The sequence below is a fragment of the Mobula birostris genome, chromosome 4 (assembly GCF_030028105.1).
Source record: "Mobula birostris isolate sMobBir1 chromosome 4, sMobBir1.hap1, whole genome shotgun sequence".
NCBI classification, from domain to species: domain Eukaryota; kingdom Metazoa; phylum Chordata; class Chondrichthyes; order Myliobatiformes; family Myliobatidae; genus Mobula; species Mobula birostris.
Window position 1 is genome coordinate 72,019,531 of NC_092373.1, and position 27,483 is coordinate 72,047,013.

General features: G+C 43.5%; 1 protein-coding gene across 1 annotated transcript; it reads right to left on the reverse strand.

Annotated features, from left to right (window-relative positions):
* Window positions 1-461: 461 nt before the first annotated feature.
* On the reverse strand, window positions 462-27,483 carry LOC140196402 (uncharacterized). Its single transcript, XM_072255545.1, has 4 exons — window positions 27,086-27,483; window positions 6,567-6,664; window positions 6,299-6,472; window positions 462-1,569 (listed from the first exon to the last, which is right to left on the reverse strand). The coding sequence occupies exons 1-4, from the start codon at window positions 27,369-27,371 to the stop codon at window positions 934-936; spliced, it is 1,194 nt and encodes a 397-aa protein (XP_072111646.1). The 5' UTR covers window positions 27,372-27,483; the 3' UTR covers window positions 462-933.

Consider the following 27,483-nt stretch of genomic DNA (forward strand, 5'->3'; position numbering starts at 1 on the left):
TCAGAGCAGTGCTGCCAGGATAATCAAGGACACGACCCACCCAGCCAACACACTTTTCTTCCCTCTTGGAGAAGGCTCAGGAGCTTGAAGACTCATACGGCCAGATTTGGGAACAGCTTCTTTCCAAGTGTGACAAGACTGCTGAACCGATCCTGACCCGGATCTGGGCCGTACCCTCCAAATATCCAGACCTGCCTCTCAGTTTTTTTACACTACCTTACTTCCCGTTTTTCTATTTATGATTTATAATTTAAATTTTTAATATTTACTATCTATTTGTAATCCGGGGAGCGGGAAGTGCAGAATCAAGTATCGCTATGATTGTACGTTCTAGTATCAATTGTTTGGCGACAATAAAGCATAAAGTATATACTTGTGACAAATTCCTTTTTGCACATAAATTTTATTTTACAAAAGATTATAAAATAGTTGAATACAGTATATTTTAATAACATTACAACTCAAGATGACACTACTGAATACAGCAATCTATTTTTGGAAATTTGTATATTGATGCAGTTCACATCTTAATACATTTAAACAATAAAACAAGAAAGTTAACTAATTGTATGTCTGGGAATTACTTGCAGAAGAATGTAGTAAATACAAAGGCAATCAATTATGTTTTCTTCACATTATACACAGAATGTTGTAGAAAAATGAGGAGATATTATTATCATGCACTTAAACTGTATATAAACATAATGCATTAGTCCACTTTAAACCAGTGCTAGATGCTTTAGGGAAGATGAAATGACAATTACTTATTCTGCATATGGACTCTCAGATCACATCACCATTGGAACAATGAATGAAACAATTCATCACAAGAGAACAAAGGGTCAGGCAAATTACACAATACGCCCTAACAATGTTTAACTGACTGTTCTGCAGTCTTTGTACCTTCAGCAATCTCTGACCTGGATTGTTTAGTCATAGAATTATACAACTGTCGTCCTTGGGATGGCTATTAGAATTTAAATGGGAATTTAAAGTTTGATTTTCAAAATGATTTAGAATATAATTAAGAGAGTGTTGTAGAGGGGGATTTCGAGTGAGATTTGGACTGCCAAATGAATAGGAATCTGAAGTGGGATTGGAGGTCTGATTTTCAGTATGATTCCACAGAGGAATACTTGTTTGCCTTGGGACTACAGGTAAAGCACAACAAAAAGAATACTCAGATGATTTACTGCAAATTGCCTTTGTGTAAAGGCAGGCAAAGCAAAACTCCCCATGGCATCTGATGCACCTGACATATTTGCACATATCTTGATGTTCTATAAGCAAACCACAAGTGGGACAAGCACGGATTTTTGGACAATTTTGAATATTGCTGTAAGGTAATGTTTTTGTTTTACAACTTTTCAAGATTTTCAAGGGTTCCAGCTGGATATTAGTGCATCCTTCATTATCACATTTATCAGAGCGTGGAGCTGGGCCTTTCCACTTCTTCATACATTGCCAGCAAAATTCAAAAGGGGTTCCATCGTTGGCCGTGCAGATTGAACAATTCACTGATATGTTCGTCTCATCTTTCCTTTCCACATAACTCTTACACCTCGGACACTAAACAAAGACAGATAATGAAATTAATATTTAAGGATATACACTTCTGATAATCCACCATAAATAATAATGTAATCTTAGATTTTAAATGTGCTTCTTTAAAATGAATGTTATGACATCTACTGTATTGATAATTTTTGATGTTCCACAAAAACAAAAGTTTACTGTAACTTAGACATTGCAGTAACAATATCTAATTAGCTAAGTACTAAATATATTGAGAGATTTCTGGAGTGATATTCATCTGGTGATTAATTCCTTGGTCAAATGGGTTTATACCACAATCACTGAGTGAGACTGTGTTCCCCTTACATTGATTGACAGTGGAGTCACATCTGAGTCATAACCCCATGTCCAACTGCTCCATGCAGAGCAAGCCATCCATCTCAGCTGATCACATTTCAGAATCAGATTGAATATCGCCAGAATATGTCATAAAATTTGTTGCCTTGGCTGCAGCAGCACAATACAATACATAATAATGGAGAGAAAACCTTGAATTACAATAAATATTCATGTTAAATAGTTAAATTAACTAAGCAGGGCAAAAATAAAAATAAAAAAATATTGTGGTAGAGTTTATGGGTTCAATGTCCATTCAAAAATCCGATGACGGAAGAAAATAAGCTGTTCCTGAATTGTTCAGTGTGTGTCTTCAGGCTCCTGTTGGTAGCAATGTGATGAGGGCATGTTGTGGATGCTGGAGTTCCTTAATGATGGATGCCGCCTTTCTGAGGCATCACTCTTGTCAGATATCCTGGATGATACAGAAGCTAGTGTTCATGATGAAGCAAACTAACTTCACAACTTTCTGCACTCTTTTGATCCTGTGCAGTAGAATCCCCAGTCCCCATCATACCAGACGGAGATGTTCGGTCCATATCCCTCTAAATCTTTCCTGTTCTTGGTTCATTATGTGTGTTGATCTCCACAACATAAAATAAGGAATGGTATACATCTTATTTCCAACCAACTAGGAAAGGAGAGTCTGGTGCTGTAGTTCAGAAGTTCATGTCATCAAGCTTGAGGCTACCTAGATGGAACATGAAATGTTGCTCCTCCATACTGAGTAACCTCATCATGGCAAAGGAGGAGGCCCATCACAATGGGGTGCTGGGAACAGACCCAAATGCGAGACAGACACTGAAGTACAAGGAACAGGACTTGACTACAGTAGGGACATGACAGGATACAGGCAAGGAGTAGGGACAAGAACACAGACTTGGGCAAGGGAAAGCAGAACCAGGACTAGAAACCATGGTCTAGGAGACAAGGCATTGACTCCGAGCCCAAGACTAGACAAGGACCCAGAACCTGGGTCTTGCCATGGGCTCAGACCCCAGAACCAGGCAAGGACATGACATGGCTTCAGGACACAACGTGGCTAGGGACTCGAGGCTTGGGCTCTTGGAGCTTGGTTGCGGGATCCTCGAGGCTTGGGCTCTTGGAGCTTAGCTGCGGGATCCTCGAGGCTTGGGCTCTTGGAGCTCAGAGACAGACCGGGAACCAAACATCAACATAGAGCCAGGACTTATCCTTTGACAAGCCAGGACTCATCTTTAACACAACACCAACATGAGACAGGACAGTACATAGACATAGAGCCAGGACTTATACTTAGACAAGCCAGGACTCAACCTCTCTACACCAAGGTGGGAGAGGTCCACCTGTTGGGTAACAGAACAGCCAGACTTACCCAACAGAGGCAAAGACAAGACAAGACATGTCCCCTCACAGGGCAACAGCAAAACATCCTGGCTTACCCCACAGAGGCAAGGACAAGAAGAGACAAGCACCAAAGAAGAACAGGGAGTTCCATCTCTGCTGCAGGGAAGCTCCAAGTCTCAGTTCAGCCAGCAACCTCCGCTGGCTACAGAAACAGCCAGATCGCAACCTAGCTCAGAGTGGCTGACGGCCACTCAGCTGGCCCAGAAAACAGCCAAATCCATACTGCAAAAACTACTCCAACAAGTGGCAACAAGGCTCCATGAAGCAGTGGTCCTCCAACCAGGCCTAGAAATCACAAATGGTTTCACTAGCCTTCCATCAGCAGGTTACTCCAAGGGGGACTGACAAGACAAACCAGCAGCCCACACTCAACCCCAAGGCTACTTATATTCCAAGCCCCAAGATGGGAATCAGGTGCCTATGCTTAACTCAATCAAACGAGGGTCAGCTGGAAGACCCGGAGTCCTGAGTCCACGGACCAGACCGTGAACCGGAATGTGGACTAGGCCATGGACTAACATGTCAGAACAAGAATGGGGATAGGAATTAAAGTGTTTGACCATAGGGATATTCTGCTTTTGGTGGTGGAGAAGTGGTACATAACGAAGTGTCCCCGAATTTCCATCAGTTCTCAGCAATGCAATAAAAGCCACATCAGGAATGTTGAATACAATAGATGACTCCAATAGATTCACAGGTGAAGTGTTGTCTCACCTAGTAGGACTGCTTGGGGCCCTGAATGGAGGTAAGGGAGTAAGTGAATGTGATGGAGGATGCATCACATTTTTGTTGCGTGCCAGGAGCAAGATCAGAGGGGAGGTTAGAATGGACACGGGAATCATACAGGGAGCGAACGCTACGGGAAGCAGAGAGTGGGGTTGGAGGTAAAGATGGGTGTGATGGTAGTATTGACGATTCTGGGTTGCAGAGAATGCAAGAGGAACTCTATCTCTGTTATGACATGGGTCTCTGGAAATGGAAGAGATGCAGGTGAGTGCAGTATCAATGATGGAGGAAGGGTGACGCAGTTCTTTGAAGAAGGAGGATATCTCTGATGTCCTGGAAAGGAAAGCCTCATCCTGGAATGAATACAGTGGAAATGAAGGAACTGAGAAAGCAGGATAGCATTTTTACAGGAGACAGGATGAGAAGAGGTATAGTGAAGATAGCTGTTGGAATTGGTAGGTTTACAAAAGTTTCTCTCCAGGGATGGAGAAAGACAGATCAAGAAAGGGAGAGAAATGTCATAAATGGATCAAGTGAACTTAAGTGTAGGTTGGAAGTTGGAGACAAAGTTGATGAAATTGACGAGCTCATCATGGGTGCGAGAAGGAGCACCAAAATAGTCATCAAAGTATCGCAGGAAAAATTGGGGAACATTACCAGGGAAGGCTTGCGGTATGGACTGTTCTATGTAGACAATGAAAAGGCAGGCATAGCTGTGACCCATGCAGTTGCCCATGGCTACACCTTGAGTTTCGAGAGATTGGGAGGAGCCAAAGGGGAGACGATTCTGCCTTCCTGATTGGGGATAGAGTGTATAGATGTCCATTGTGAAAATGAGGTGCTTGGGGCTTGGGAATTGAAAGTTGTGAAGAGACCTAGAGCATATAAAGAGTTGCGGATGTAGGTGGGATGGGACTGAACCAAGTGAGATAGAATTGAGTCAAGGTACTCCTCATTCCCTCCTCCTCACGTTTTTATTCTGGTGGCTTCCCCCTTCTTTTCCACTTCTGAAGAAGGGTCTGAGCCTGAAACACGGACTGTTTTTTTTTTTCATTTCCATGTTACGTACCCCATAACGGGTTAAAGAACTAGCAGAAATGGAACACACCTGGAGTCTGTTTTTGCTGTTTACTAACACTACTTTTATTAGTAACTACGCAATACAGTAATATAAAACTAGCTAAATTGAACAGGTTAGCAGAGTTTATGCATATATAGGTGTGGAAATATAAAACCCAAATTTCTTCAAGCTCAGGTGGTCAGTGATACAGTTCGTGTTATTGAGTTGAGTAGAATTGAGGAGAGAGTGAGAGAGGTGTTTTGTTGTCCATGTAAGCCAATGCCGTCGATTCTTCCCGTTGTCCTCCAAAACTTCCAAGTTAGCAAACTTGACCAACCTAAGAGCACAGTCTTCAAGTGATAATCTACCAACCCAGGCAAGGGTTAGACACACTGGTAGACTCCACAGGGTCGCTCTTTCACACACTAATAATCACAGATTGATTCCTCTTAATCGATCCTCAGTCCCACACTTATGGGCACCTGAAAGTGTAGTGGTAATTTTGCCACACCTTAGTGCATCTGTGTGTCCTGTGAAACAAGCAACTACGCTGGTTTAACTACTGTTGTGCCGAACACCAGCTGTCCATCAGGTAGCTCCTCCTCTCTCTCTCTGTGTAGGAACTCAGATGCTGGCAGTGTCCTTGCATAAATCCCAAACAAACTGTGAGCAGTCTTCGCCCCCCTTTCTCTCTGTAACAAGCTGTTTGTGCTGTACTGCTTTCTCTTTCTTTTTAAAGGATCAGTCCATAATGAATAACTTAGGAAATTGTCACATCCACATATAGAGCTTGTCAGTTTATTTCATGTCAGCCCCTCAGTGTATCTTCATTTCTTCATGTACTCATCCACCTTCCTCACCTTCTTTGCAATTGATCTCAGTTACTATGTATGTTCTCTAGTTTCTCCTGAAATCCCGATGGGATTTCTTCTTGAAAGCTCTGTATTAAGGTATCTAAAATTGTACTCTTCCACAAGCGAATATTTCTTCTCTACATTCATCATTTCAAATCTCCTTATAATTTTAAGCATGCTGATCAGGTAAAAACAAACAAGAGAAAATCTGCAGGTGCTGGGAATCCAAGCAACACACACAAAATGCTGGAGGAACTCAGCCGGCCAGGCAGCATCTATGGAAAAGAGTACAGTGTGGAGAAAAAAAGCTGAGCAGATTTGAAAGGTGGGGGGAGGGGAGAGAAATCCAGTCCTGCTTTACCTGTTTGTATTCACAGTAACTTGAAGCAGCGAGAGTTGCAAGCTTCTCTTCAAAAAACTGCCGTTCCTCAATAGAGAGCAATGCATTTCTGCATACCTCCTCGTAGGACCATTCCTCTCCACATCCTACATTTGTCCCATCTATTAATGCAGGGCAGTGGAATTTGAAATAACCCTGGAATAGATATTGAAAAATATTGTAAAACATTTCCATTTAAAAAGTGGATTTAGCATGAAAAATAACAGAAAGGATTGTTTGTGATATCCACCTGGCTTATACGGGTCCGACACCATTCCGTGAGTGAAATGGGATCCACAGCATGTCCACAGGACATTTCCACTCTGTAGACATTTGGGTCATCATCTCCTGCAATAAAGTACTTTGTTAGAATTATGACAGAATTTGTTTAAGGATTTAAGTATACACCAACCACAAATTCTTGAACAGTGCTTTCATTAAAAATTATTTGTACTTCCGGTAAGGCACGAGGCAAGATGGCAGCAGGACACTGAACGCTGACATATAATCCTCCTTTTTCAGTTTTTTAGGGTTCATAGACAGTCTTAATACAAGGTTGATTTGGAGAAAGATCTAACTAAAGACATGGCTTCAAAAAAAGATCCAAATTCAACCAGGCAACTAGATACCAGCAGATGACACACAAGCTAGCGATTCGTCCGAGGAAATAGCTATGCTAATTAAGCAAACAATGGCAATGGAGATAGAATCGCTGCAAGAAACAGTAGCCCACATGCTAAGGGAGTTGCTGGAAAAGGCTCTCGACCCTATACGTAAGCATATGGCAGAGAACGGCAACATTCTCCGGTCATTAAAGGAGCAAGCAGACATTCACCCTAAAAAATTTAGCATGGTCTTCAATCAAATAGACAACATTCAGGTTTTCTTATGCAAGAATGAGAAAGTTACTAACTCCTGTCTTGCGGAGGTGTCTAAGATATGGTAGAAGCTAAACAACTTGGAGGACAGATCCAGGAGAAACAACGTGCGGCTGGTCAACTTACCGACAGGTGCTGAGGGCGACAATTCAAAAGGTTACCTCCAGGAGGTGCTGCTTAATTGGATTCCAGTGCTCAAGAATTCCCACAGCACTCCATTGGAGATCGATAGAGCACACAGGATCTTTTCCAACAACACCTCAAGGCCGCGGACCATGATTTTTGAGCTTCTACAGTACACCGACCAACAGGTTATCCTGGAGGGCACGAGGAAAGCCAAACTTACTCTCCCTGATAGCACCCAGCTGCAGTTCTTCGCCGACTACAGCCCCGGCACGATGCAGGAACGGCAGGTATACAAGGAGATCCGCGCTAAGCTTTGACAGAAGGGGATTGACTCGTTCCTCATATACCTGGTGACTTTGAGAGTGAATATCAAGGGCATGAAGATGTCGTTTAACTCGCCAGAGGAAGCGAAAGAAGTTCTGAAATCATCGGTGCTGGGAGGTATGGAAGAAGACCCTGGGCAAAGTCCACACGCCCCTTGGGAGGAGATGGAACAGCATTAAGAGCTCGGACCAGCCTGTATGCGCAATCTAACAGGGATGGGCAAATTAACGTCCTAGGTGTGAAGTTTTCTGGTTATTCTTTTATCCGAAAGTCATTCGTTGCACCTTTGTATTTAGTTAATTAAAGGGCCAATTTATTTCTGACTATTGCAGGTCAGAGTTTTAAGGTGATGTTCAATATACCCAAATGCAATACTTCATCGAGAATGAAGTTGAAAAACAGCAGTTTGTTCTGACTAACTTCAGAACGTTATGTCTCCAGTAGACTTGTTTACATTCTTGGGCACCAGAAAAGACATCATTGGCGCCATCGCTAAGCGACGGTCTATTAAAGCAAGATAGCTGTTGGGGTCTTGATTAGGTGTTATACTACATTTGAGATGGAACAGGTTTTAATTATATAGGTTAACAGGTTTGTCCAGGTTTCTTTTTTCTTGTCTCTTTGATACGATTGTCTATAAGAACTGCTTTGCCTTTCTAATTTGTTGGTGCTAGAGGGGGGCGGTTAATGTCAGTGTTCTGTGTCTGACAATGCTAAGTGATACTCACAAATGTTACAAAGCAAAGGGTTGAATGGGAGGGGTGATGGGAGGGGGGGTGGGAAGGGAGTAACTCAGGGCTCCACCACCAATTTACAACAACAGATCCAAGGGAAGATGAGCAACACAGATAAATTAGAAAATCTTACTATTGTATCATTTAATGTTAGAGGATTAAACTCTCCCTACAAGCGTTCAAAGGTTTTAGATTTCTTGCGCAGAAAGAAAATAGATAACATGCTGTTACAGGAAACACATCTTAAACCTAATGACATTCCCAGGGTTCAAAACCGCTTTTATAAACCTGTTGTGGCATCAGGTGATGGTACTCCTACGAAAGGAATTATGATATTAATGCGACATAATACTAATGTTTCAATTGAAAGGACTAGTGCCGACAATAAAGGACATCTAGCTTTTTGCTGCACATCCATTCAGGGTAAAAAATTTGCATTCATTAGCCTATGTGCCCCAACTATATTCGAGGTTGAATTTTTTCCCTCAATTACCTCACAATTACTGAAGTTAAGTGACTACCAACTATATGTTGATTCAGACATGAATGCTTTGGTAAACATTAACCTTGATAAATCTTCCTCAACCATATCAAGCTCTCAGGAATCTGCTTCCAAAGTATTTAACCTTTTTCTAATGGATTTAAATTTAACTGATGTATGGAGAGTGCATAATCCATCTGCTAAAGACTATACATTCTTCTCCACAAGACATAAAACTTTCTCTCAGATAGATTACATTCTTATATCCTCTGGTCTGCTGCCTTTAGTACAGCGGTCCCCAACCACCGGGCCGCGGACCGGTACTGGGCTGCAGAGCATGTGCTACCGGGCCACGAGGAAACGATATGATTTGGCGATAGGAGTCAGCTGCACCTTTCCTCATTCCCTGTCACACCCACTGTTGAGCCATCACGCACGCGAGGTCATTACGCATACATCATCCATGTCAGTGTGGGAAGGAGATCAACTCCTTGAGTTTGCAAATGACTGTGAGCTAAAAAGTATGTTTGACATAACATCTCTGCCGCAGTCTGGATCTAAGTCAAGGCTAAATATCCTGAGATAGCCACGAAAGCACTGAAAACGTTGCTTCCATTTCCAACATACCTCTGCAATGAATGCAACGAAAACTAAATTGCAGAATAGACTGGACATAAGGAACCACCTTCGAGTATCACTGTCTCCCATCACCCCTCGATGGCACTGTCTTATTGCAGGGAAACAAGCCCAGGGCTCCCACTGATTCAGCGATATTGGTGTGTTCATACGGCGAAAGTATGTGCTGTGTTTTTAATACCCAAACGTTAACAATTACAGCACGGAAATAGGCGATCTCGGCCCAATCCAATTTTTTGTTAAATGGTAATATCGAACCTGCCTCTACCACTTCTACTGGAAGTTCCTTCAACACTTCAAGCTCCCCTGTCCTCCCCTGATAATTGACATCACTATATTCATGCGAGGAAAATATGCGCTGTGTGTTTAATATTCAATTCGTTAGATAAACCTTTTTAGAAACGAAATTGAGTGTAATAGCCATTAATCACCTATATTCCGGTCTGATTAACACCCCCACCCCCCAAACAGCGTCGCCAAAAACGATTTGTAGGAAAAAATTGGCACGTACACACATGCGCAAGTTACGCATGCGCACTGGAGCCCGCGCAAGGCTTCATGGTCATTGTAGTCTTCATGGGGTAAACACAACGCATTTGACTGCTACTCTTATCCGTTGGCAACCCTACCCCCCCCCCCCACCCCCCACCGGGTTGGCCGGTCCGCAAGAATATTGTCAATATTAAACCGGTCTGCGGTGCAAATAAGATTGGGGACCCCTGCTTTAGTACACTCAATAGAATTTTTGCCCAGACATCTATCTGATCACAACCCAGTCATATCTACTTTTAATTATGGCAAAATTAAAAATAGGACTTCTAGGTGGAGGTTTAATTCCACCCTTCCAAAAAATGACAAATTTCTATCACAACTGAGAACAAAATTGACAGAATTTATAAATTTAAATAAAAATAGTGTCTCAGATGTGATAGTGATTTGGCCTCCGTCAAGGGTTTCTTATGAAATAACGCCATATGGTTCAGTTCTCATCCACATAAAAGCCGGCTGCAAAAGATTTCCACCCTAGAAGAAGAATGTAAGGTTTTGGAGAATGATCTCAAAAGGATATACACCATAACAAAAGAAAACGAGCTCAAAACAAAACAAGCAGAATTAAATGATTTATTAAGAAGCAGGGCAGAATATATGATCCATATAACCAAACATACATATTACGCGGAAGGCAGCAGACCGAGCCATCTTTTAGCTCTAACGCTCAAACAACAAGAAGCTAAAAGGTCTATACCAGCGATTAGATGTGCTAAATGTGGAGTACTATCTTCAACAGAGGAAATAAACATGACATTCAAGAATTACTTTCAAGAGCTGTACACGTGGTTCAGTTCCTTCTGAGAATGACTTCACAGATTTTTTAGTGGATTAGACCTCCCTACGTTATCGTTAGAGGACACCAAAACTCTAGACTCTCCTATCACACTGGACGAGCTACTTAAAGCAGTCAAAGTTACAAATAAGGGCCATACGCCAGGCATAGATGGCATACCTGTGGAACTTTACCTAGCACTTTGGGATATTCTTGGACCAGTATGGTTAGAAACATTAAATCATGCTTTTGGAAATGGTGCTTTCCATAGAGATCTAAACACAGCCCTGATCACAGTTATACCTAAGCCCAGTAAGGACCCCTTAGAGTGTGCCAACTACCGTCCAATCTCCTTGATAAATGCCGACGTCAAGATATTTTCCAAAGTCTTAGCCAGTAGACTTGAGACAGTAGTTGGGAAAATAATTAGCCCAGATCAAACGGGCTTTATCAGGGGGTGTCTCGCATCTGATAATAGTCGCTGGTTCTTACACATACTGAGTGCAACACATAAAATCCCGCCTGCCTGTGGTCTGCTATTTCTAGATTGTCATGGTCCCGTTTGGTTGTTCTGCTTTAACACTCCTTTCTCCCTGATTATGCCCTAATTTCATCCATTAGATTTCCAATTGCTGCTAGTTTACTTAATCACAGTACACCTGGTCTGCATTAGAGACTGTTAAGTAAGTATGATGGCGTCACTAGACAGGCTGGAGTGATTTTGGCTGGGAGTTGGCTTGACTGGAAGCTGGCTGTGTTTTGCTTGATGCGTGAGTGTGTTTTGGAACCTGTTGAGGGAAAGAGAGTGGGGAAGGAACAGAAATTGCTGGGAGGGGGTTGTGTGGGTCCAGTAATGGCGGACAAGATAAGAGGCAGGGTTGAGGGAAAGAAAGTGGAGAAGGAGAGGGACAGAGACTTGGGACCAGAGGTAGGCAGCTGGGGAGAGGTGGATTATTGTGAAGGGAGAAATAAAGGGAATGAGGAGGTAGTGAGGGGTCGGATGAATAAAAACCAAGACAAAGGGAATAAAAGAATAAGAAATGATAGTGGAGAAAGCTCTGAAAGTGAGGAAGATGAACAAGCTCAGAGAGGAGGTGTTGTCATAATTAGGTTTAATGAGAAGGCTCAGGGACATATGAAGAAAATTAATCTGTTTGTGCTAACAACAACTCTGACAAATGAGATAGGGGAAATAGTATTTGCAAAAGTCCTTAATGATGGCAACTTATTGGTAAGATGTGCGAATGAGGAACAACTTGAGAAAGCACTCAAGCTAAAAGAGATAGGAAAATGCAAGGTGGAATACACTGGGAGGGTGGGAGCACAAAATAGTGGTTGTAAAGGAGTGATCACGAGGATACCAATGAGTATAAATATGGAGGAGATAAAGAGGAATATCAAAGGAGAGAGAGTAATGAATGTTCAAAGACTGAAAACAACAAAGGAGGGAGTGAAAAAATGGAAAGTGAATCTGTATTGACTGAATTTGAAGAAGAAAGAGTGCCAAGGAAGGTGTTCCTGGGTTTCATGAGTTAACCAGTAAGGGTGTATGTGCCAAAGCCACTGAGGTGCAATAATTGTCAAAGGTTTGGACACGTGGCTAAAAACTGTAAAAGGCAGAGGAGATGTGCTAGATGTGGGGGTGATCATGAATATGGAAAGTGCGGAACAGGAGTTCAACCAAAATGCTGCAATTGTGGAGGAGCCCATAATGTTGCATATAGTGGGTGTGAGGTTGTCAGACGGGAGACTAAAATTCAAGAAATAAGAGTGAAAAGAAAGATCACTTATGCAGAAGCTGTAAGAATGTCAAGAGAACAGAATAATGCTCCTAATGAACAGGGAGCAATAGGGATACGAGAGATGCAACAAAGAACAAATGACAGGATTTATGTAGACAAAAAGGCTCTAGTAACATTCATTGCAGGAGTGATTAATAGTACGGCTGAGGTAAAGTCAAAAAGTGACAAAATTCAGCTGGTGGTAAAAGCAGCAGTAAACCATTTAGGGTTAGTAGGACTGACATGGGAGGAAGTGAGGGAGAACCTCAGTAATCAGTCAAGCCAGGAAGTGTCATGTGTTGGTTAATACTAATTATGGTGATTCTTTTACAATGGAATGCAAGGAGCTTACTGGCCAATAGCCAGGAATTCAAGCACTTTATTAAAGAAATGGTTGTAAAACCGGATGTAGTGTGTATTCAGGAAACTTGGTTGAAACCAACTTTAGACTTTGTGGTATATGGGTATACAATGATAAGGAATGATAGAAATCTAGGGGGAGTAGGGGGTTGTGCTATGTTAATCAAGCAAGGTATACCATATAGGGTACTGGAAAAAGGAGACGATCAGGAATACATAGTGGTGGAAGTGTGGGAGAGAGGGGAGGGAGTGGTTATAATTAACTACTACAATCCATGTAAAAGGTTGGATTTGGACAGCCTATTAAAGATACAAGGACAAAACAGACATAAAGTAGTGTGGTGTGCAGATTTCAATGCTCATAGCACAATATGGGGGGATCAGATTACAGATCCAAATGGAAAGGTAATTGAAGATTTGATGGAAGAAAGGGATTTGGTGTGTATGAATGATGGTAGTGGCACAAGGATAGATATAACAACAAGAACTGAGTCAGTGTTAGATATTACGTTAGTGTCTAATACCTTGGCTGGCATTAGTAACTGGGGAGTTTGGACTGCTTCAACAGTAGGCAGTGATCACTACCCAGTTTTATGTTCAGTGGGTGAAAGAGTTGAAGTAAGACCAGGTGGCGGAACCCCAAAGTGGGTGTTTGAAAAAGCTGATTGGGGTAAGTTCCAGAAATTGAGTGAAGAAGGGTTGACAAAGATTGATATTTCTGGAAATGTAGATGAATTAAACAGTCAGGTGACTTCAGCAATTATCATAGCAGCAGAAGGATCTATACCTAGGAGTAAAAATAGGATGAATAGAAAACTGGTACCATGGTGGACAGAGGAATGTTGTCAGGCTGTAAAAAACAGAAATAGAGCATTCAGGCTAGTTAAAAGAACCCATAATATGCAGCATTTGGTTCAATATAAGAAAGCACAGGCAGTGGTGAGAAGAACTATACGTCAAGCTAAAAGGGCAAGTTGGAGGAGTTTTTGCGACAAGGTAGGAAGAACAACACCTGTGGGAGAGATATGGGGAATGATTAAGAGGATGGGAGGAGATAGAAGGGAATGGGAATATCCAGTAATGATATCTGAGGAGGAAACTGCAGTCTCCAGTAGGGATAAGGCTGAGGTCATGGCCAAGTCATTTGTACTGATACACAGTTCAGAAAATTTGTCTGAAGAAGGGAGAAGGAGAAGGGAAAGAATAATGAGTCAACACCCAGGTTTGTTAGACAGGAGGGAAGGAACAGATGATATAATTGATGATCCATTTACATTAGCAGAAATGGTGAGAGCAATAAAGAGATCGAGACTAACCTCCCCAGGGAAAGATCTGATATGCTCTGTGATGCTAAAAAATCTAGGAGAAGGAGCACTCTTGAAGTTGCTGCATTTTTATAACAGAGTGTGGGAGGAGGGAAGATTACCAAGTGCATGGAAAGAAGCAGTAGTAATTCCAATAAGGAAGCCTGGCAAAGATCTGTCAAAACCCACTAGCTACAGACCAATTGCATTAACATCAAGTACATGTAAGATAATGGAAAGGATGATAACAAAGGTTATCATATGAGCTTGAGAAAAGGGGAATGCTGGTAAGTTATCAGAGTGGTTTTAGAAAGGGAAGGAATTCCATGGACTCAGTGATTATGTTAGAGACTGAAATAAGGAAGGCCCAGGCAAATAGAGAGTCATTAGTGGCAGTGTTCTTTGACATTGAAAAAGCCTATGATATGATGTGGAAGGAAGGATTATTAATTAAACTGCACAAGATGGGGGTTGGTGGGAGAGTTTTTAATTGGATTAAAGATTTTTTGTTTGGTAGAAAAATTCAAGTTCGGATTGGATCAGAATTATCAAAACAGTACATAGTGGAAAATGGCACACCTCAAGGTAGTGTGATTAGCCTGTTACTTTTCATCATTATGATCAATGATGTCTTCACAAAGGTACCAGTGGATATAGGTAGGTCACTGTTTGCGGATGATGGGGCCTTGTGGAAAAGAGGCAGGAACATGGACCATATAATCAGGAAACTACAAGAAGCAATTGATGAAGTGGTGGAGTGGGGTTATGATTGGGGATGTAGATTTTCAGTAGATAAAACTCAAACTGTATTTTTTTACCAGGAAAAGGGTTGAGGTAGGGAAGAAGTTAAGGATGTATGGGGTTGAATTAGAAAGGGTTGCATCATTTAAATTTCTGGGAGTTATATTTGATTCACGATTAACATGAGCAGACCATATCAGGAAAGTTGAGGAGAAATGTAAAAAAGTAATAAATGTGATGAGATGTTTGACTGGTAGGGAATGGGGAGCAAGTTGTTCAGCTTTGAAGAGAATGTATGTGGCTTTAGTAAGATCTGTATTGGATTATGGAAATATAGTATATGGATCAGCAGCTAGGTCTCTTATAAGGAAACTGGATGTGATTCAGGCTCAGGCCTTGAAAGTGTGCAGTGGGGCTTTTAAAACGTCACCAGTGTCAGCCCTACAGGTAGAAATGGGAATAATGCCTTTGGATCTAAGAAGGAGGCAACTGATGGCAAACTACTGGGCTAACTTGCAGGGGCACAATGATTCTCACCCTGCTAAAGGAGTGTTGCAGGAGTGCTGGGAAAATGGGAGGTTTCAGAGGGATACCTTTAGTCGGGTAGGGAATGATATCGCAAAAGATTGTGGAGTGTTTGATCTGAGGATAAGTCCTTCAGTAGTTTATCTGGTTGTAGCTCCATGGAAGCTTGTATGGCCTGACATAGACTGGCATTTGTTAGAGGTAAAAAGGAAAGAAAGATATAAAACAGATTTGGTAAATGCATTTAACTGTCATGTGATGGAAAAGTATAGTGATTATACTCACATTTACACGGATGGTGTGAAGGAACCTGAAACAGGAGTGACAGGGTTTGGGGTGGTAATACCAGCAAAAGAAATTGGAATCAGCAGAAGAACATCTAATAAGTTAGGGGTGTTTACAGTGGAGATGCTGGCAGTGTTGGTTGCGTTGCAATGGGTGCAGAAAGCCAGACAAGCCAAAGCATTGATATGTTCAGATTCATCCTCAGTTCTAGCAAGTTTAAGGTCTTTTCACACAAACAGTTGGCAAGATGTACTTTATGAAGTCCTTCAGTTAGTTACAAGAATTGCAAATCAGGGAGGTCAGGTAAAATTTCTATGGGCTCAAGCACATGTAGGGGTGAAGGGGAATGAGAGGGTGGATGAGTTGGCAAAGAGGTCGTTAAAGAAAGAAAACGTGGAAATGCACATTAGTATCAGTAAAGCAGAGGTTAAGTGTGTAATCTGGGAAAAAGTCAACCGAATGTGGCAAGAAAGATGGGAAAGGGAGGCATTTATATCAAATACAAAAGAGTGTTGCAGTTACTAGGGTAGGTAATGGAAACAGAAGAGAAGAAATTGTGTGGACTAGGTTAAGGCTGGGGCATTGTGTATTAAACAAAACATTGAAAATGACAGGGAAACACCAGACAGGATTGTGTGAGGAATGTCAGGAAGAGGAGTCAGTAGAACATGTAGTTCTGAGTTGCAGGAAGTATGGGATACAGAGAGAGATGATGAGAAATAAATTAAGGGAGTTGGGGATGCAGGAATTCACATTAAAAGGGTTACTGGGCATGGGTGGGAGAGCACAAGTCCGGGTATTTTTTAGCGTTTTTAAGGGGTACAGGGGTTTTTAATAGAATATTACGAATAAACAGGAATAGGATACTAGGATGGTCAAAGATGGGAGGGTGAAGTGTGTGTGTGTGTGTGTGTGTGTGTGCGCGATTGGGTGAAGGGATTTAGAATGTATGTTTAGTGCACATTCTGGAGCAGAGGGTGGCGGTAATGCACCATTAAGCTGGATGCCAACCGCCGTAAAACAAGATACAGACGGACAGACAGGTTGCCAGTTTGTTGGTCTATTCTTGTGCGATACTTCGTTCTCTCGTCTACTTAGAACCGATAGTTCTAAGTTTAGTTCCAAGTTCTGCTCTAGTTTCAAGATAGTTCCTGTAGATCCCGTCTCCTTGTCAAGATTCCTCCGGTTTGTTGTTCTACGTTCACGTCTATGCCGGCATCCCCAACTCAGTCGACGTGCCGGTGTCCTGCACTTGGGTTCTCAGTCGCCCCATGCAACAGAACAAACTGGCCAACATGAACCCAGCGGACACGAATCCTCTGCAACGAGCCCTCGCCAGCCAGGACTCCCTATTGGGCTTGCACGATCAGCTGCTCCGGGAAGTCATGGAAAACCTCTGTTCCCTGTCAGTAGACGTAAGAAAGGTCAGTGGGCAGGTCGACCAAGTATCCACCCATCTTACCCCGTCGACTCCGGGAGCTCCGTCTGACCAGCCCAGACAGCCCGTGGTGGCGACGCCCGAGATGTCAACAACACGTCCGCTAAGGGAGCCGCGCGTCCCTGAACCAGAACCCTATGCCAGAGACCTGGGGAAGTGCCGGGCTTTTCTGCTGCAATGCTCCTTGGTGTTCGAGCAGCAGCCACCCACATACGCCACGGACAGATCTAAAATAGCTTACATTATGGGGTTGTTACGAGGAAATGCCTTAGCATGGGCCACCGCGATTTGGGATAATCAGCCAGAGACCTGCTCTTCCCTCCCCACCTTCATCTCAGAAATAAGGAAGATTTTTGATCATCCCGTCCGCGGTAAAGATGCCGCTAAGCGGCTACTCGCCCTCCATCAAGGCTCACGTAGTATTGCCAAATACTCCGTGGAGTTCCGGACGCTAGCGGCTGACTCGGGCTGGAATGATGAGGCACTCCAGGAGGTATTTCGGCAAGGCCTCTGTGACAAGGTAAAGGATGAGCTGGCAGCTAGGGATAACACTAACAGCCTGGATTCATTGATCTCCCTAGCCACCAGGCTGGACAACCGACTCCGAGAACGACAGAGGGGGAGAACCGGTCGTCCTTTGGCCACCCCACGGCATGCTTTACCATCTACTATCAGTCCTAACCTCTCTCCTCCTCCCGCTCCTAGAATAGCATCCGGCCCGGCCGTTTCCATCACCATGGGAGAGGAACCAATGCAGCTGGGATGGAGCTATCTTTCTCCCTCCGAGCGGCTCCGGAGATTAAGAGCAGGGGATTGTTTCTATTGCGGTCAGTCTGGCCATTTTCGTGACACCTGTTCCCTTTGGCCAAAAGGGGGGGCTCACCAGTAGAAAGGGGGACCCTGGTGAGCCAGACCACATTCCCTTCTGTCCCCCAATCCCGGATGCAAATCCAAGCCACTGTAAGCTACAACCAACAGTCCCTGTCCTTGTCTGCCTTGATAGACTCTGGTGCTGAGGGGAATCTGTTGGATGAAAACATAGCTTCCCGGGCCGGAATTTCTCGGGAGCCGTTGAGTACCCCTCTGGAAGCCCGGGCACTGGATGGAAGACTTCTGGCCCGAGTCACTCACTGTACCCCATCACTGTCTTTGGTTCTCTCTAGGAACAGGTACAATTTAACCTAATCTCCTCTCCTCAAGCTCCAATAGTTCTTGGGTACCCCGGTTAAGCCGCCATAACCCTTACATGGATTGGTCCACCGGGAAGATAGTCAGCTGGAGTCCATTTTGTCATTCTACTTGTCTACAGTCGGCCCTTTCCGCTGTAAAAACCACCTCAACCTCACCTGCCGTTGAACCCCCTGACTTGTCCAGGGTTCCAGCGGAGTACCACGACCTGGGACACGTGTTTAGTAAACAACGCGCCCTTTCCCTGCCTCCACACCGACCATACGATTGTGCTAACGATCTTCTCCCCGGAGCACCTCTGCCCACCAGTCGGCTGTATAACTTGTCCCGGCCAGAGAGGGAAGCAATGGAGGGTTACATCAGTGAATCTCTCGCGGCGGGCATCATCCAACCCTTGTCCTCCCCGGTGGGTGCAGGGTTCTTCGTGGGGAAGAAGGAAGGTACACGATGTCCCTGCATCGACTACTGAGGCCTAAATCATATAACTGTAAAGAACCTGTACACACTGCCTCTTATAAGTTCTGCATTCGAACCACTTCACAGAGCCACCACCTTCTTGAAGTTGTACTTACGAAGCGCCTGCCATCTGGTCCGAATAAGGGAGGGGGTCGAGTGGAAGACGGCATTCAATACCCCTTTAGGCCACTTCGAGTACTTGGTCATGCCTTTTGGCCTCACCAATGCCCCTGCAGTCTTTCTTTCAAGCCTTGATTAACGATGTACTAAGAGACTTTATTAATCGCTTTGTGTTTGTCTATCTGGATGACATCCTAATCTTTTCCAGCAGTCCCCAGCAACACATTCATCATGTCCGCCAAGTCCTGCAGAGGCTGCCTGAATAAATTATTCCTAAAGGCGGAGAAGTGCGAACTCCACATCCCCTCGGTCAGTTTCCTAGGTTATATCATCGAGAGTGGACAGGTGAGAGCTGATCCCGAGAAGATCCGGGCTGTGGCGGAGTGGCCCAAACCCACGGACCGCAAGCAACTCCAACGGTTCCTGGGGTTTGCAAACTTCTATCGCCGGTTCATCAGAAACTACAGTCAGGTGGCGGCTCCCCTTACCCGACTTACCTCACCTGCCACATCTTTCCTTTGGAACTCCGAGGCGGACTCAGCATTCACGGAACTAAAGAGGTGTTTCACGTCTGCTCCCGTTCTGATTCAACCGGACCCTTCCTGTCAATTCATTGTGGAGGTTGATGCCTCCGACTCCAGGGTGGGAGCGGTACTGTCCCAATGTTCGGGCCCGGATCAGAAACTACATCCTTGTGCTGCCTTCTCTCACCGACTGTCTCCCGCTGAACAAAATTACGACGTGGGGAACCGGGAGCTACTGGCGTTGGAAGAATGGAGACACTGGTTGGAGGGGACGGAACACCCGTTCATCGTCTGGACAGACCATAAGAACCTTGAATATATCCAGGCCGCCAAACACCTGAATTCTCGCCAGGCCCGTTGGGCATTATTTTTTGGCTGGTTCAGGTTTACCCTCACCTATCGTCCAGGGTCCAAGAATGGGAAGCCCGATGCTCTCTCCCATCAATACGTTTCCGAGGAGGACCTTCCCAACCCCGAGACCATCCTTCCATCATCCTGTGTAGTGGCTGCCCTCACCTGGGAGATCGAGTCCAGACTCAGAGGCCCAATGGATTCAACCTGACCCAGGCATCGGAACTCCCAGTCGCCTCTTTGTACCTGATTCTGTCCGATCGCAGGTTCTCCAGTGGGGAGACACTTTTCGTTTCGCCTGCCACCCCGGAATCTATCGGACTCTGACCCTTCTGAACAGACATTTCTGGTGGCCCTCCATGGACGCCGACACCCGTTTCTATGTTTCTGCATGTTCCATCTGCGCCCGTGGAAAAGCTTCCCATCGGCCACCTGCGGGATTGCTTCATCCCCTGCTTGTCTCTAGTCGTCCCTGGTCACACATCACTCTGCATTTCGTAACCGGGCTACCCCCTTCATGTGGAAATACTGCCGTACTAACTGTGGTGGACCGTTTCTCCACGTCGGTGCATTTTGTAGCCCTCCCTAAACTCCCTTCCGTGCAGGAGACCACAGACCTTCTTGTCACTCATGTTTTCCGACTTCATGGAATCCCTTCGGATATTGTCCCCGACCAGGGATCTCGATTCATTTCGCAAGTTTGGAGAGCTTTTTGTCGAGCCCTTAGTGCCTCAGTTAGCCTATCGTCCGGGTTTCACCCACAGACCAACGGGCAAACGGACGGGCAAACGGAGCGGGTCAACCAGGAGTTGGAGGTGGCGTTACGTTGTATAACAGCCAACAACCCGTCTACCCTGAGCAACCATCTCGCATGGATAGAATACACCCACAACTTTCTGGTCAGCACCGCGACTGGAAAATCTCCTTTTGAATGCTCTCTGGGTTATTAATCCCCGCTGTTTCCCACCCAGGAAGAAGAGATGAATTGCCGTCAGTCCAGGCCCATATACACAGGTGCCAAAAAATCTGGGAAGACACACGCACAGCCCTGCCTCGCTCAGCCAACCACAACCGGAAAATTGCCGACCGTCATCGTACCCCTGCTCCTGAGTATCGACCTGGGCAGATGGTGTGGCTCTCGTCTAGAGACATTTCTCCGAAGAACCAGCCCAAGAAGCTCGCCACCCGCTTCCTGGGACCTTTCAAGGTTGAGAGCATTATCCCACAGCAATCCGGCTCAAACTACCCAAGTCTATGCGGATCCATCCTACATTTCACGTCTCCCAGTTAAAACTTGTTTGTCAGTCCCTGTGCCCTCCGACCGAACCCCCTCCACCCCTCCCCCAATCATCGACGACCATCCGGCGTACACCGTCCAGCGGTTATTGGATGTCTGCTGTCGGTGCAGGGGTCTCCAATACCTGGTTGACTGGGAGGGGTACGGCCTGGAGGAATGTTCCTGGATTCCCCGCTCCTACATTCTGGACCCTTCTCTCATCCAGGATTTCCATCAGGACCATCCAGACAAGCCTGAAGGATCTCCAGGAGGCTCCCGTTGAGGGAGGGGTACTGTCTGGTTCTGTTCGGCTGTTCCCCTTTAATGCTCCTTTCTCCCTGATTATGCCCTAATTTCAGCCATTAGATTTTCAGTTGCTGCTGTTTACTTAATTACAGTACACCTGGTTTGCATCAGACTGAAATAAGTACGATGGTGTCACTACACAGGTCGCCAGTTTGTTGGTCTATTCTTGTGTGATACTTCATTCTCTTGTCCACTTAGAACCGTTAGTTCTAAGTTTAGTTCCAAGTTCTGCTCTAGTTTCAAGATAGTCCCGGTAGATCCCGTCTCCTTGTCAAGATTCCTCCGGCTTGCTGTTCTACGTTCACGTCTACGCCAGCATCCCCAGCTCAGTCGACGTGCCGGTATCCTGCACTTGGGTTCTCCTTGGTCGTCCCGTGCAACATAGATGCTGAAAAAGCATTCGATCGCCTTGGATGACCATATCTCTGGAGAGTTCTAAAAGAATTTTAAGTTCGGTGATAAATTTATCAATATGATGCAAACACTGTATGCTAATTCTTCAGCCCAGGTATGTGTAGGAGGAGGTTTCTCAGAGTTATTTGACATAGGACGGGGCACACAACAAGGGGACCCTTTTGTCTCCTTTAATTTTTACTATATCTATTGAACCACTTGCACATTTAATTAGAAACTCTCCTCAGATCTCCCCTAGTACAATAGGTACAACATCACATTCAATATCACTTTATGTAGACCACACGCTAGTTTATATGGCAAATGTTCAACAAACTCTCCCCTATGTTTTAAAAACACTGGAGCAATTTGGATTTCTTTCAGGATACAAAGTTAATTTGTCAAAATCAGCACTGATGCTGATTAATACGGATAAAAGTATGGGGTCTCTCCCTCCCCAGATTAAGGTTACAAATGAGATCCTCACCTTTGGTATTAAAGTTAATACTTCCCTATCATCTGTGGCTAAAACAAATTACTCTAATTCTGAAAAAAATTGAATAAGATATTAATAGATAGAGAACACCTACTAGCATCAGTCCCAGCCTGTATATCGGTCATTAAAATGAACATCTTAACCCATATTTATTTTATCAGCTCAATGATCCCACTTGCACCTCCAGCAGGATATTAGCAAAAACTGGACTCCTTACTACGATGCTATATTTGGAATGGTCAACGACCCAATATAAAATGGTCAGTTCTACAATTCAAAAAGTCGGATGGGGGATTGGTATGTCCAAATTTTAAATTGTATCACTGGGCATTTGTATTAAAAAGTCTTAGCTATTGGATGGAGGAAGATAAAGTTTCATCATGGAAAAATATAAACAAGAGCTAATAGCACCAATAAGGTTGAAGGACTTTCTCCTTATAGATATATATCTACCAAAAATCTGATTTGTATTATTGTCTAATTTTAACCCATATGCTACAAGTGTTTAGAGCAGCAGAAAAATTCCTAAAATTTAAAAGCGTATGGTGCAAATCATCTCCATTATGGAATAATAATTGTTTGCTATCTTTATACTTTATTCTTTATTGTCTAGTATCAAACAATTGATACTAGAACGTACGATCGGCACAGCGATATTTGATTCTGCGCTTCCCACTCCCTGGATTACAAATATTAAATATTAAAAATAGTAAAAATTAGTAAATATTAACAATTTAAATTATAAATCATAAATAGAAAAATGGGAAGTAAGGCAGTGCAAAAAAACCGAGAGGCAGGTGAGGATATTTGGAGAGTACGGCCCAGATCCAGGTCAAGATCCATTCAGCAGTCTTATCACAGTTGGAAAGAAGCTGTTCCCAAATCTGGCCGTACGAGTCTTCAAGCTCCTGAGCCTTCTCCCGGAGGGAAGAGGGACGAAAAGTGTCTTGGCTGGGTGGGTCGTGTCCTTGATTATCCTGGCAGCACTGCTCCGACAGCGTGCAGTGTAAAGTGAGTCCAAGGACGAAAGATTAGTTTGTGTGATGTGCTGCGCCATGTTCACCATCTTCTATAGCTTCTTTTGGTCTTGGACAGGACAACTTCCATACCAGCTTGTGATGCACCCTAGAAAAATGCTTTCTATGGTGCATCTATAAAAATTAGTGAGGGTTTTAGGGGACAGGCCAAATTTCTTTATCTGGGGGGAAACCAGTCACTAACAGAACTTGGGAGGATAAAGGTATTACTACTCTTCAAGATATTAATGGGGCAAGTACGATCCTTAGCTTTCAAGAACTGATATCTCGATAATAATATTGATAAACATTCTCTTTTCTTCTACTTTCAAGTAAGATCAGCTTGTAAATCCTACGGCGTTCCCTGGGGGTCAGATTTAAAGGACCATCCCATTTTAAGTTGGATACAGAGTACTCCAGGATAGATAGTGTCATATAGCTATGATAAATTAAAATCCCAGAAGTATATGCCCACATTGGGAATGAAAGCCTGGGTTAGGGACATATCTGAATTGGGACAAGACTTAGACTTGATGTGATTTGGGATAATGCTGCCAGTGCTACGAAAAACCCAAATCATCAGTATATACACTTGAAATTTTGTCATAAAGCATATTTAACACCAAGAATTAGACATCAAATGGGACTGGTTCCTGACCCATATTGCTCATTTTGCCCCCATGGAGCCATTGGCTCTTTTATACATATGGTATGGGAATATCCAGGGGTTTTTGGTTTGTCGGGGAAGGTTATCAGTACTCCTACAGAACTAACAGGGCTACAATTACCAATGGACCCCACTGTACATCTTCTAAATGATGACTCCCACCTTTCCCTTACGGAAAAAAAACACGCAAAATCTGGCTGTCAGGCCTGACTGCAGCTAAGAAGATTGTAGTCCAACGTTGGAAACCTCCCCATGATATTTCAAATACTCACTGGCTTCGGAGTTTTTTGGACATTTCTTACCTTGAACTTTCATCAGCAAGAGTAAATGATGCACGACCAAACACAATCTTAATGTGGTCAAATTTGATATCTAACTTAAAAGATCTTTTATTAAAATAGGAATGCTTTGTCTGTGTATGTACTACTATTCAGTCGGTTGGTGGAGGGGAGGGGGAGGGGGAGGGAGGGGTGGAGGGGGATGGTGATGAAGGTTGGGGGATGGCTGGGTTAAACAGTCAAAATGAATTGGCAACTGGTTGTACTGAATGTAATTTGTTGGTGTTGCAATAAAAAATTAATAATAAAAAAGTATTTGCTTAAATAATATAAATTCAAATGGTTGAAATAAATTTGATCTTATTGGTGAAGTAACTAGCAGAAGTGTGCGTGAAGAAAGGAACAGATTTTCCAATGGTTACAAAACACATATTTTCATTTTAACTGGAGTGCATCCTGGTGTGATTTGAAGGAGCTCTGGGTTGTTTTCTGTTATAGAACATAGAAAAGTACAGAACAGGAAAAGGCTCACTGGTACATCATGTCTGCACCAACCATGAAGCCAAGTTAAACTAATCCCATCTGCTTGCATAGGGTCTGTGTTCTGTCAAACTCTTCCAGTTCATGTGTCTGTTTAAATTCTTCTGAAATGCTGCTGCATATCTGTTTCTATCACCTCCACGGCAGCACGTTCCAAACATCTGCTAATTTCTGTGTTCTCCTTAAAGTAGCCAAGGGTTTTAAGCAAAGATAATGACTCTATACAAATGTATCAATATCACCTTAAATTTAGCGTTTATATTTGTGAAAACATTAGAGACAAGATAATTTGCTTAAACTTAATATGATTTGAAAATCTGTTCAAATTATTATTAGTGACTGGCATGTCAAATTATTGCTCCCAAAATTAGGCAAAGAAAACACCATATATTTCTCTATATATGCTGACCAGATCTCAACAACCCACTCCTTAGCAAAACTCAACCCCCCGATAATAATCTAGGGACCCTCTTTCCTTCCAGGGTCTCACTTGGTTTGTGTCCTCTTGCCAGTGTGCCAAAACCCTGCAGGTCATGTCTGCGTCACTGGAAGAGGGCATTGCCGATTGATGGTTGGGACGTGAGGTTGGAATGTCAGAGCTGTCATATGATGCATTCCTACATGGAAGTAATATACCTGTATGTAGCTCACAGAAATCCTGGCAGCATTGCTAAACTCCATCATATATGGCAGACGTTCCTGGCAAATACTGCGTCATAGGGCCATGACGTATGATATGCGACCGGAAAGGGGAAGGGAAGCCACACCCAACCCAAAGGGACAGGCTTTTGAACTTTGTTGCAAACCATAACTGACAGCTCAAACCCAACTCAAACCCAACAGGTTTTCCATTTTATATTAAGAGACGAAGATCACAAGATGTAGCACAGTAGGATACCACAGGCATAAGAGGGAAGAGCAGCTCAGCATAAATTAAGAATGTTAGATTGCTAATCCACAGAACGGCAATTAACAAAAATAAAACACAGACAAATTAGAAATAATTATAACAGTGAACAATAGTTAGCCTAACACATTTCCGTGCACATAAACTAGTTACGGGTTAAAGATAAAAGGTAATTTTGTTTCAATGAAAGAATTATGGTCTATTTCCAATGATTTAATCAGATTGATGAAAACTAAAATAAAACCAAGCAATTTGCAGCAACATACCATAAAACAGTTGCAAAAGCCATTTATATTACTCTCCATGAAAATTACAATGACCAATTAGGCTACTAACCGATAGGCAACCCTCGCGGTCACAGGGAGAAATGAACTCGAAACTTCGACGCCCCGAGCTGTAATAACTCGCGCTAACCGCTAAGCTACCGTGGCGTCTTCAAGTTCATGGACAACAAGGTTTGGGCAAACATCATTTTTCAGTTCACTTCATGAACTGATTCTGTTTTAGAAGGGCGAACAAAACTCAGAAGACTTAAAATGCATTGGAAGCAGCTCAGGGAATGTATACTGATCTAATACCCGGAACTACCAGATAGTCTTTCGAAGACAAGTTGACGAGACTAGGGCTTGTACGTACTGAGTTTAGAGCAGCATGTGAGAGGGACTTTATTTAAATATTTTTAAAAATTCTGAAAGATCTTGACAGAATCTGGAGGGGATTATTGTCTGGGAGAACTGTTGTGGGTGTGGGGGTACTGTTTAAAAATAAGCGTTGCTCGCTAAAGACAGAGAAAAAATATCTTTTTCTCAAAATCTTTGTAATTCTCTTGAAGCGCAGTACCTTCAAATTCTTTGAATATTTTATGGCAAATTTAGATAAGTTCTTAATAAACAAATGGTTCAAAGATTGCCGCCAGTAGCTGTGAGTGGGGATTTGAGGTAACGATTTTATCGCGTGGCAAAACAAAAACAGTCCTAATATATCAAAAACACTTTGGAGTGCTATTAAGTGCTCTCTAAACACACCAACACTCACGATCCAAGTCTACCTAACCAGGTCTGGGTTTAGCCTGAGATCCCTTTCCACCCTGGGTCCTCGATCAGCCAAAGACTATTGGTCAATCAGCAGCCGCCGCGCCGGGGTCTGGATCCGGATTCTCCCCCGTAGAAACGCGTATAAACTTTCAGCCCCAAGCGGCATCGTAAATCTGTGACGGCAACAATTTGTGCACAAGACACTGGAGTGAGTTTGCCCACCCAAACTCAGCGCTGGGGGTCACTCCTTGTTTTACTCATGGTGTGGTTCATATTTTACCTGTGATCTCGTCCGGTCGCTTAACAAATTTCAATCTGTTGCAAATGATATCGCTGTTCATTCCTCCGCAGCTGCTCATATTGGATGCACCTTCACTAAAGGGGAGTTTGTGTAGATCAGAAACTATGATTGTAGGTTGCGCCAAACAAGTGCAGTGAAATATAAACCCTCCGACCACTCCCTCGAAAAGGAGGCGGTTGATTCCTTTAACTTCCTTCCTAGTGCAATTTGTCTCCGAACTATTGTTTGCATCGGTAAAATCTTCCCTTCTCCTCGTGTTTAACATTTTATTTGGACTCACTTCTTGTTGTTCTGTTAAAAATACGGCCCCCAGGAAAGTTTGCCCTGTTTTATGCCCTTCTCTCCCAGAGATGTCCCAACGTTATGCCCCCTTCTGA

Bases quoted from the DNA above. Each gene is read 5' to 3' on its own strand.
- LOC140196402 (XM_072255545.1), bottom strand. From the start codon at position 27,371: ATGTTAAACACGAGGAGAAGGGAAGATTTTACCGATGCAAACAATAGT. The intron at 6,665-27,085 runs GTAAAATATGAA...ACTTTATTGCAG, and splicing joins GCGACCGGACGAGATCACAG to GAGATGATGACCCAAATGTC. The intron at 6,473-6,566 runs GTGGATATCACA...TATCTATTCCAG, and splicing joins GTCGGACCCGTATAAGCCAG to GGTTATTTCAAATTCCACTG.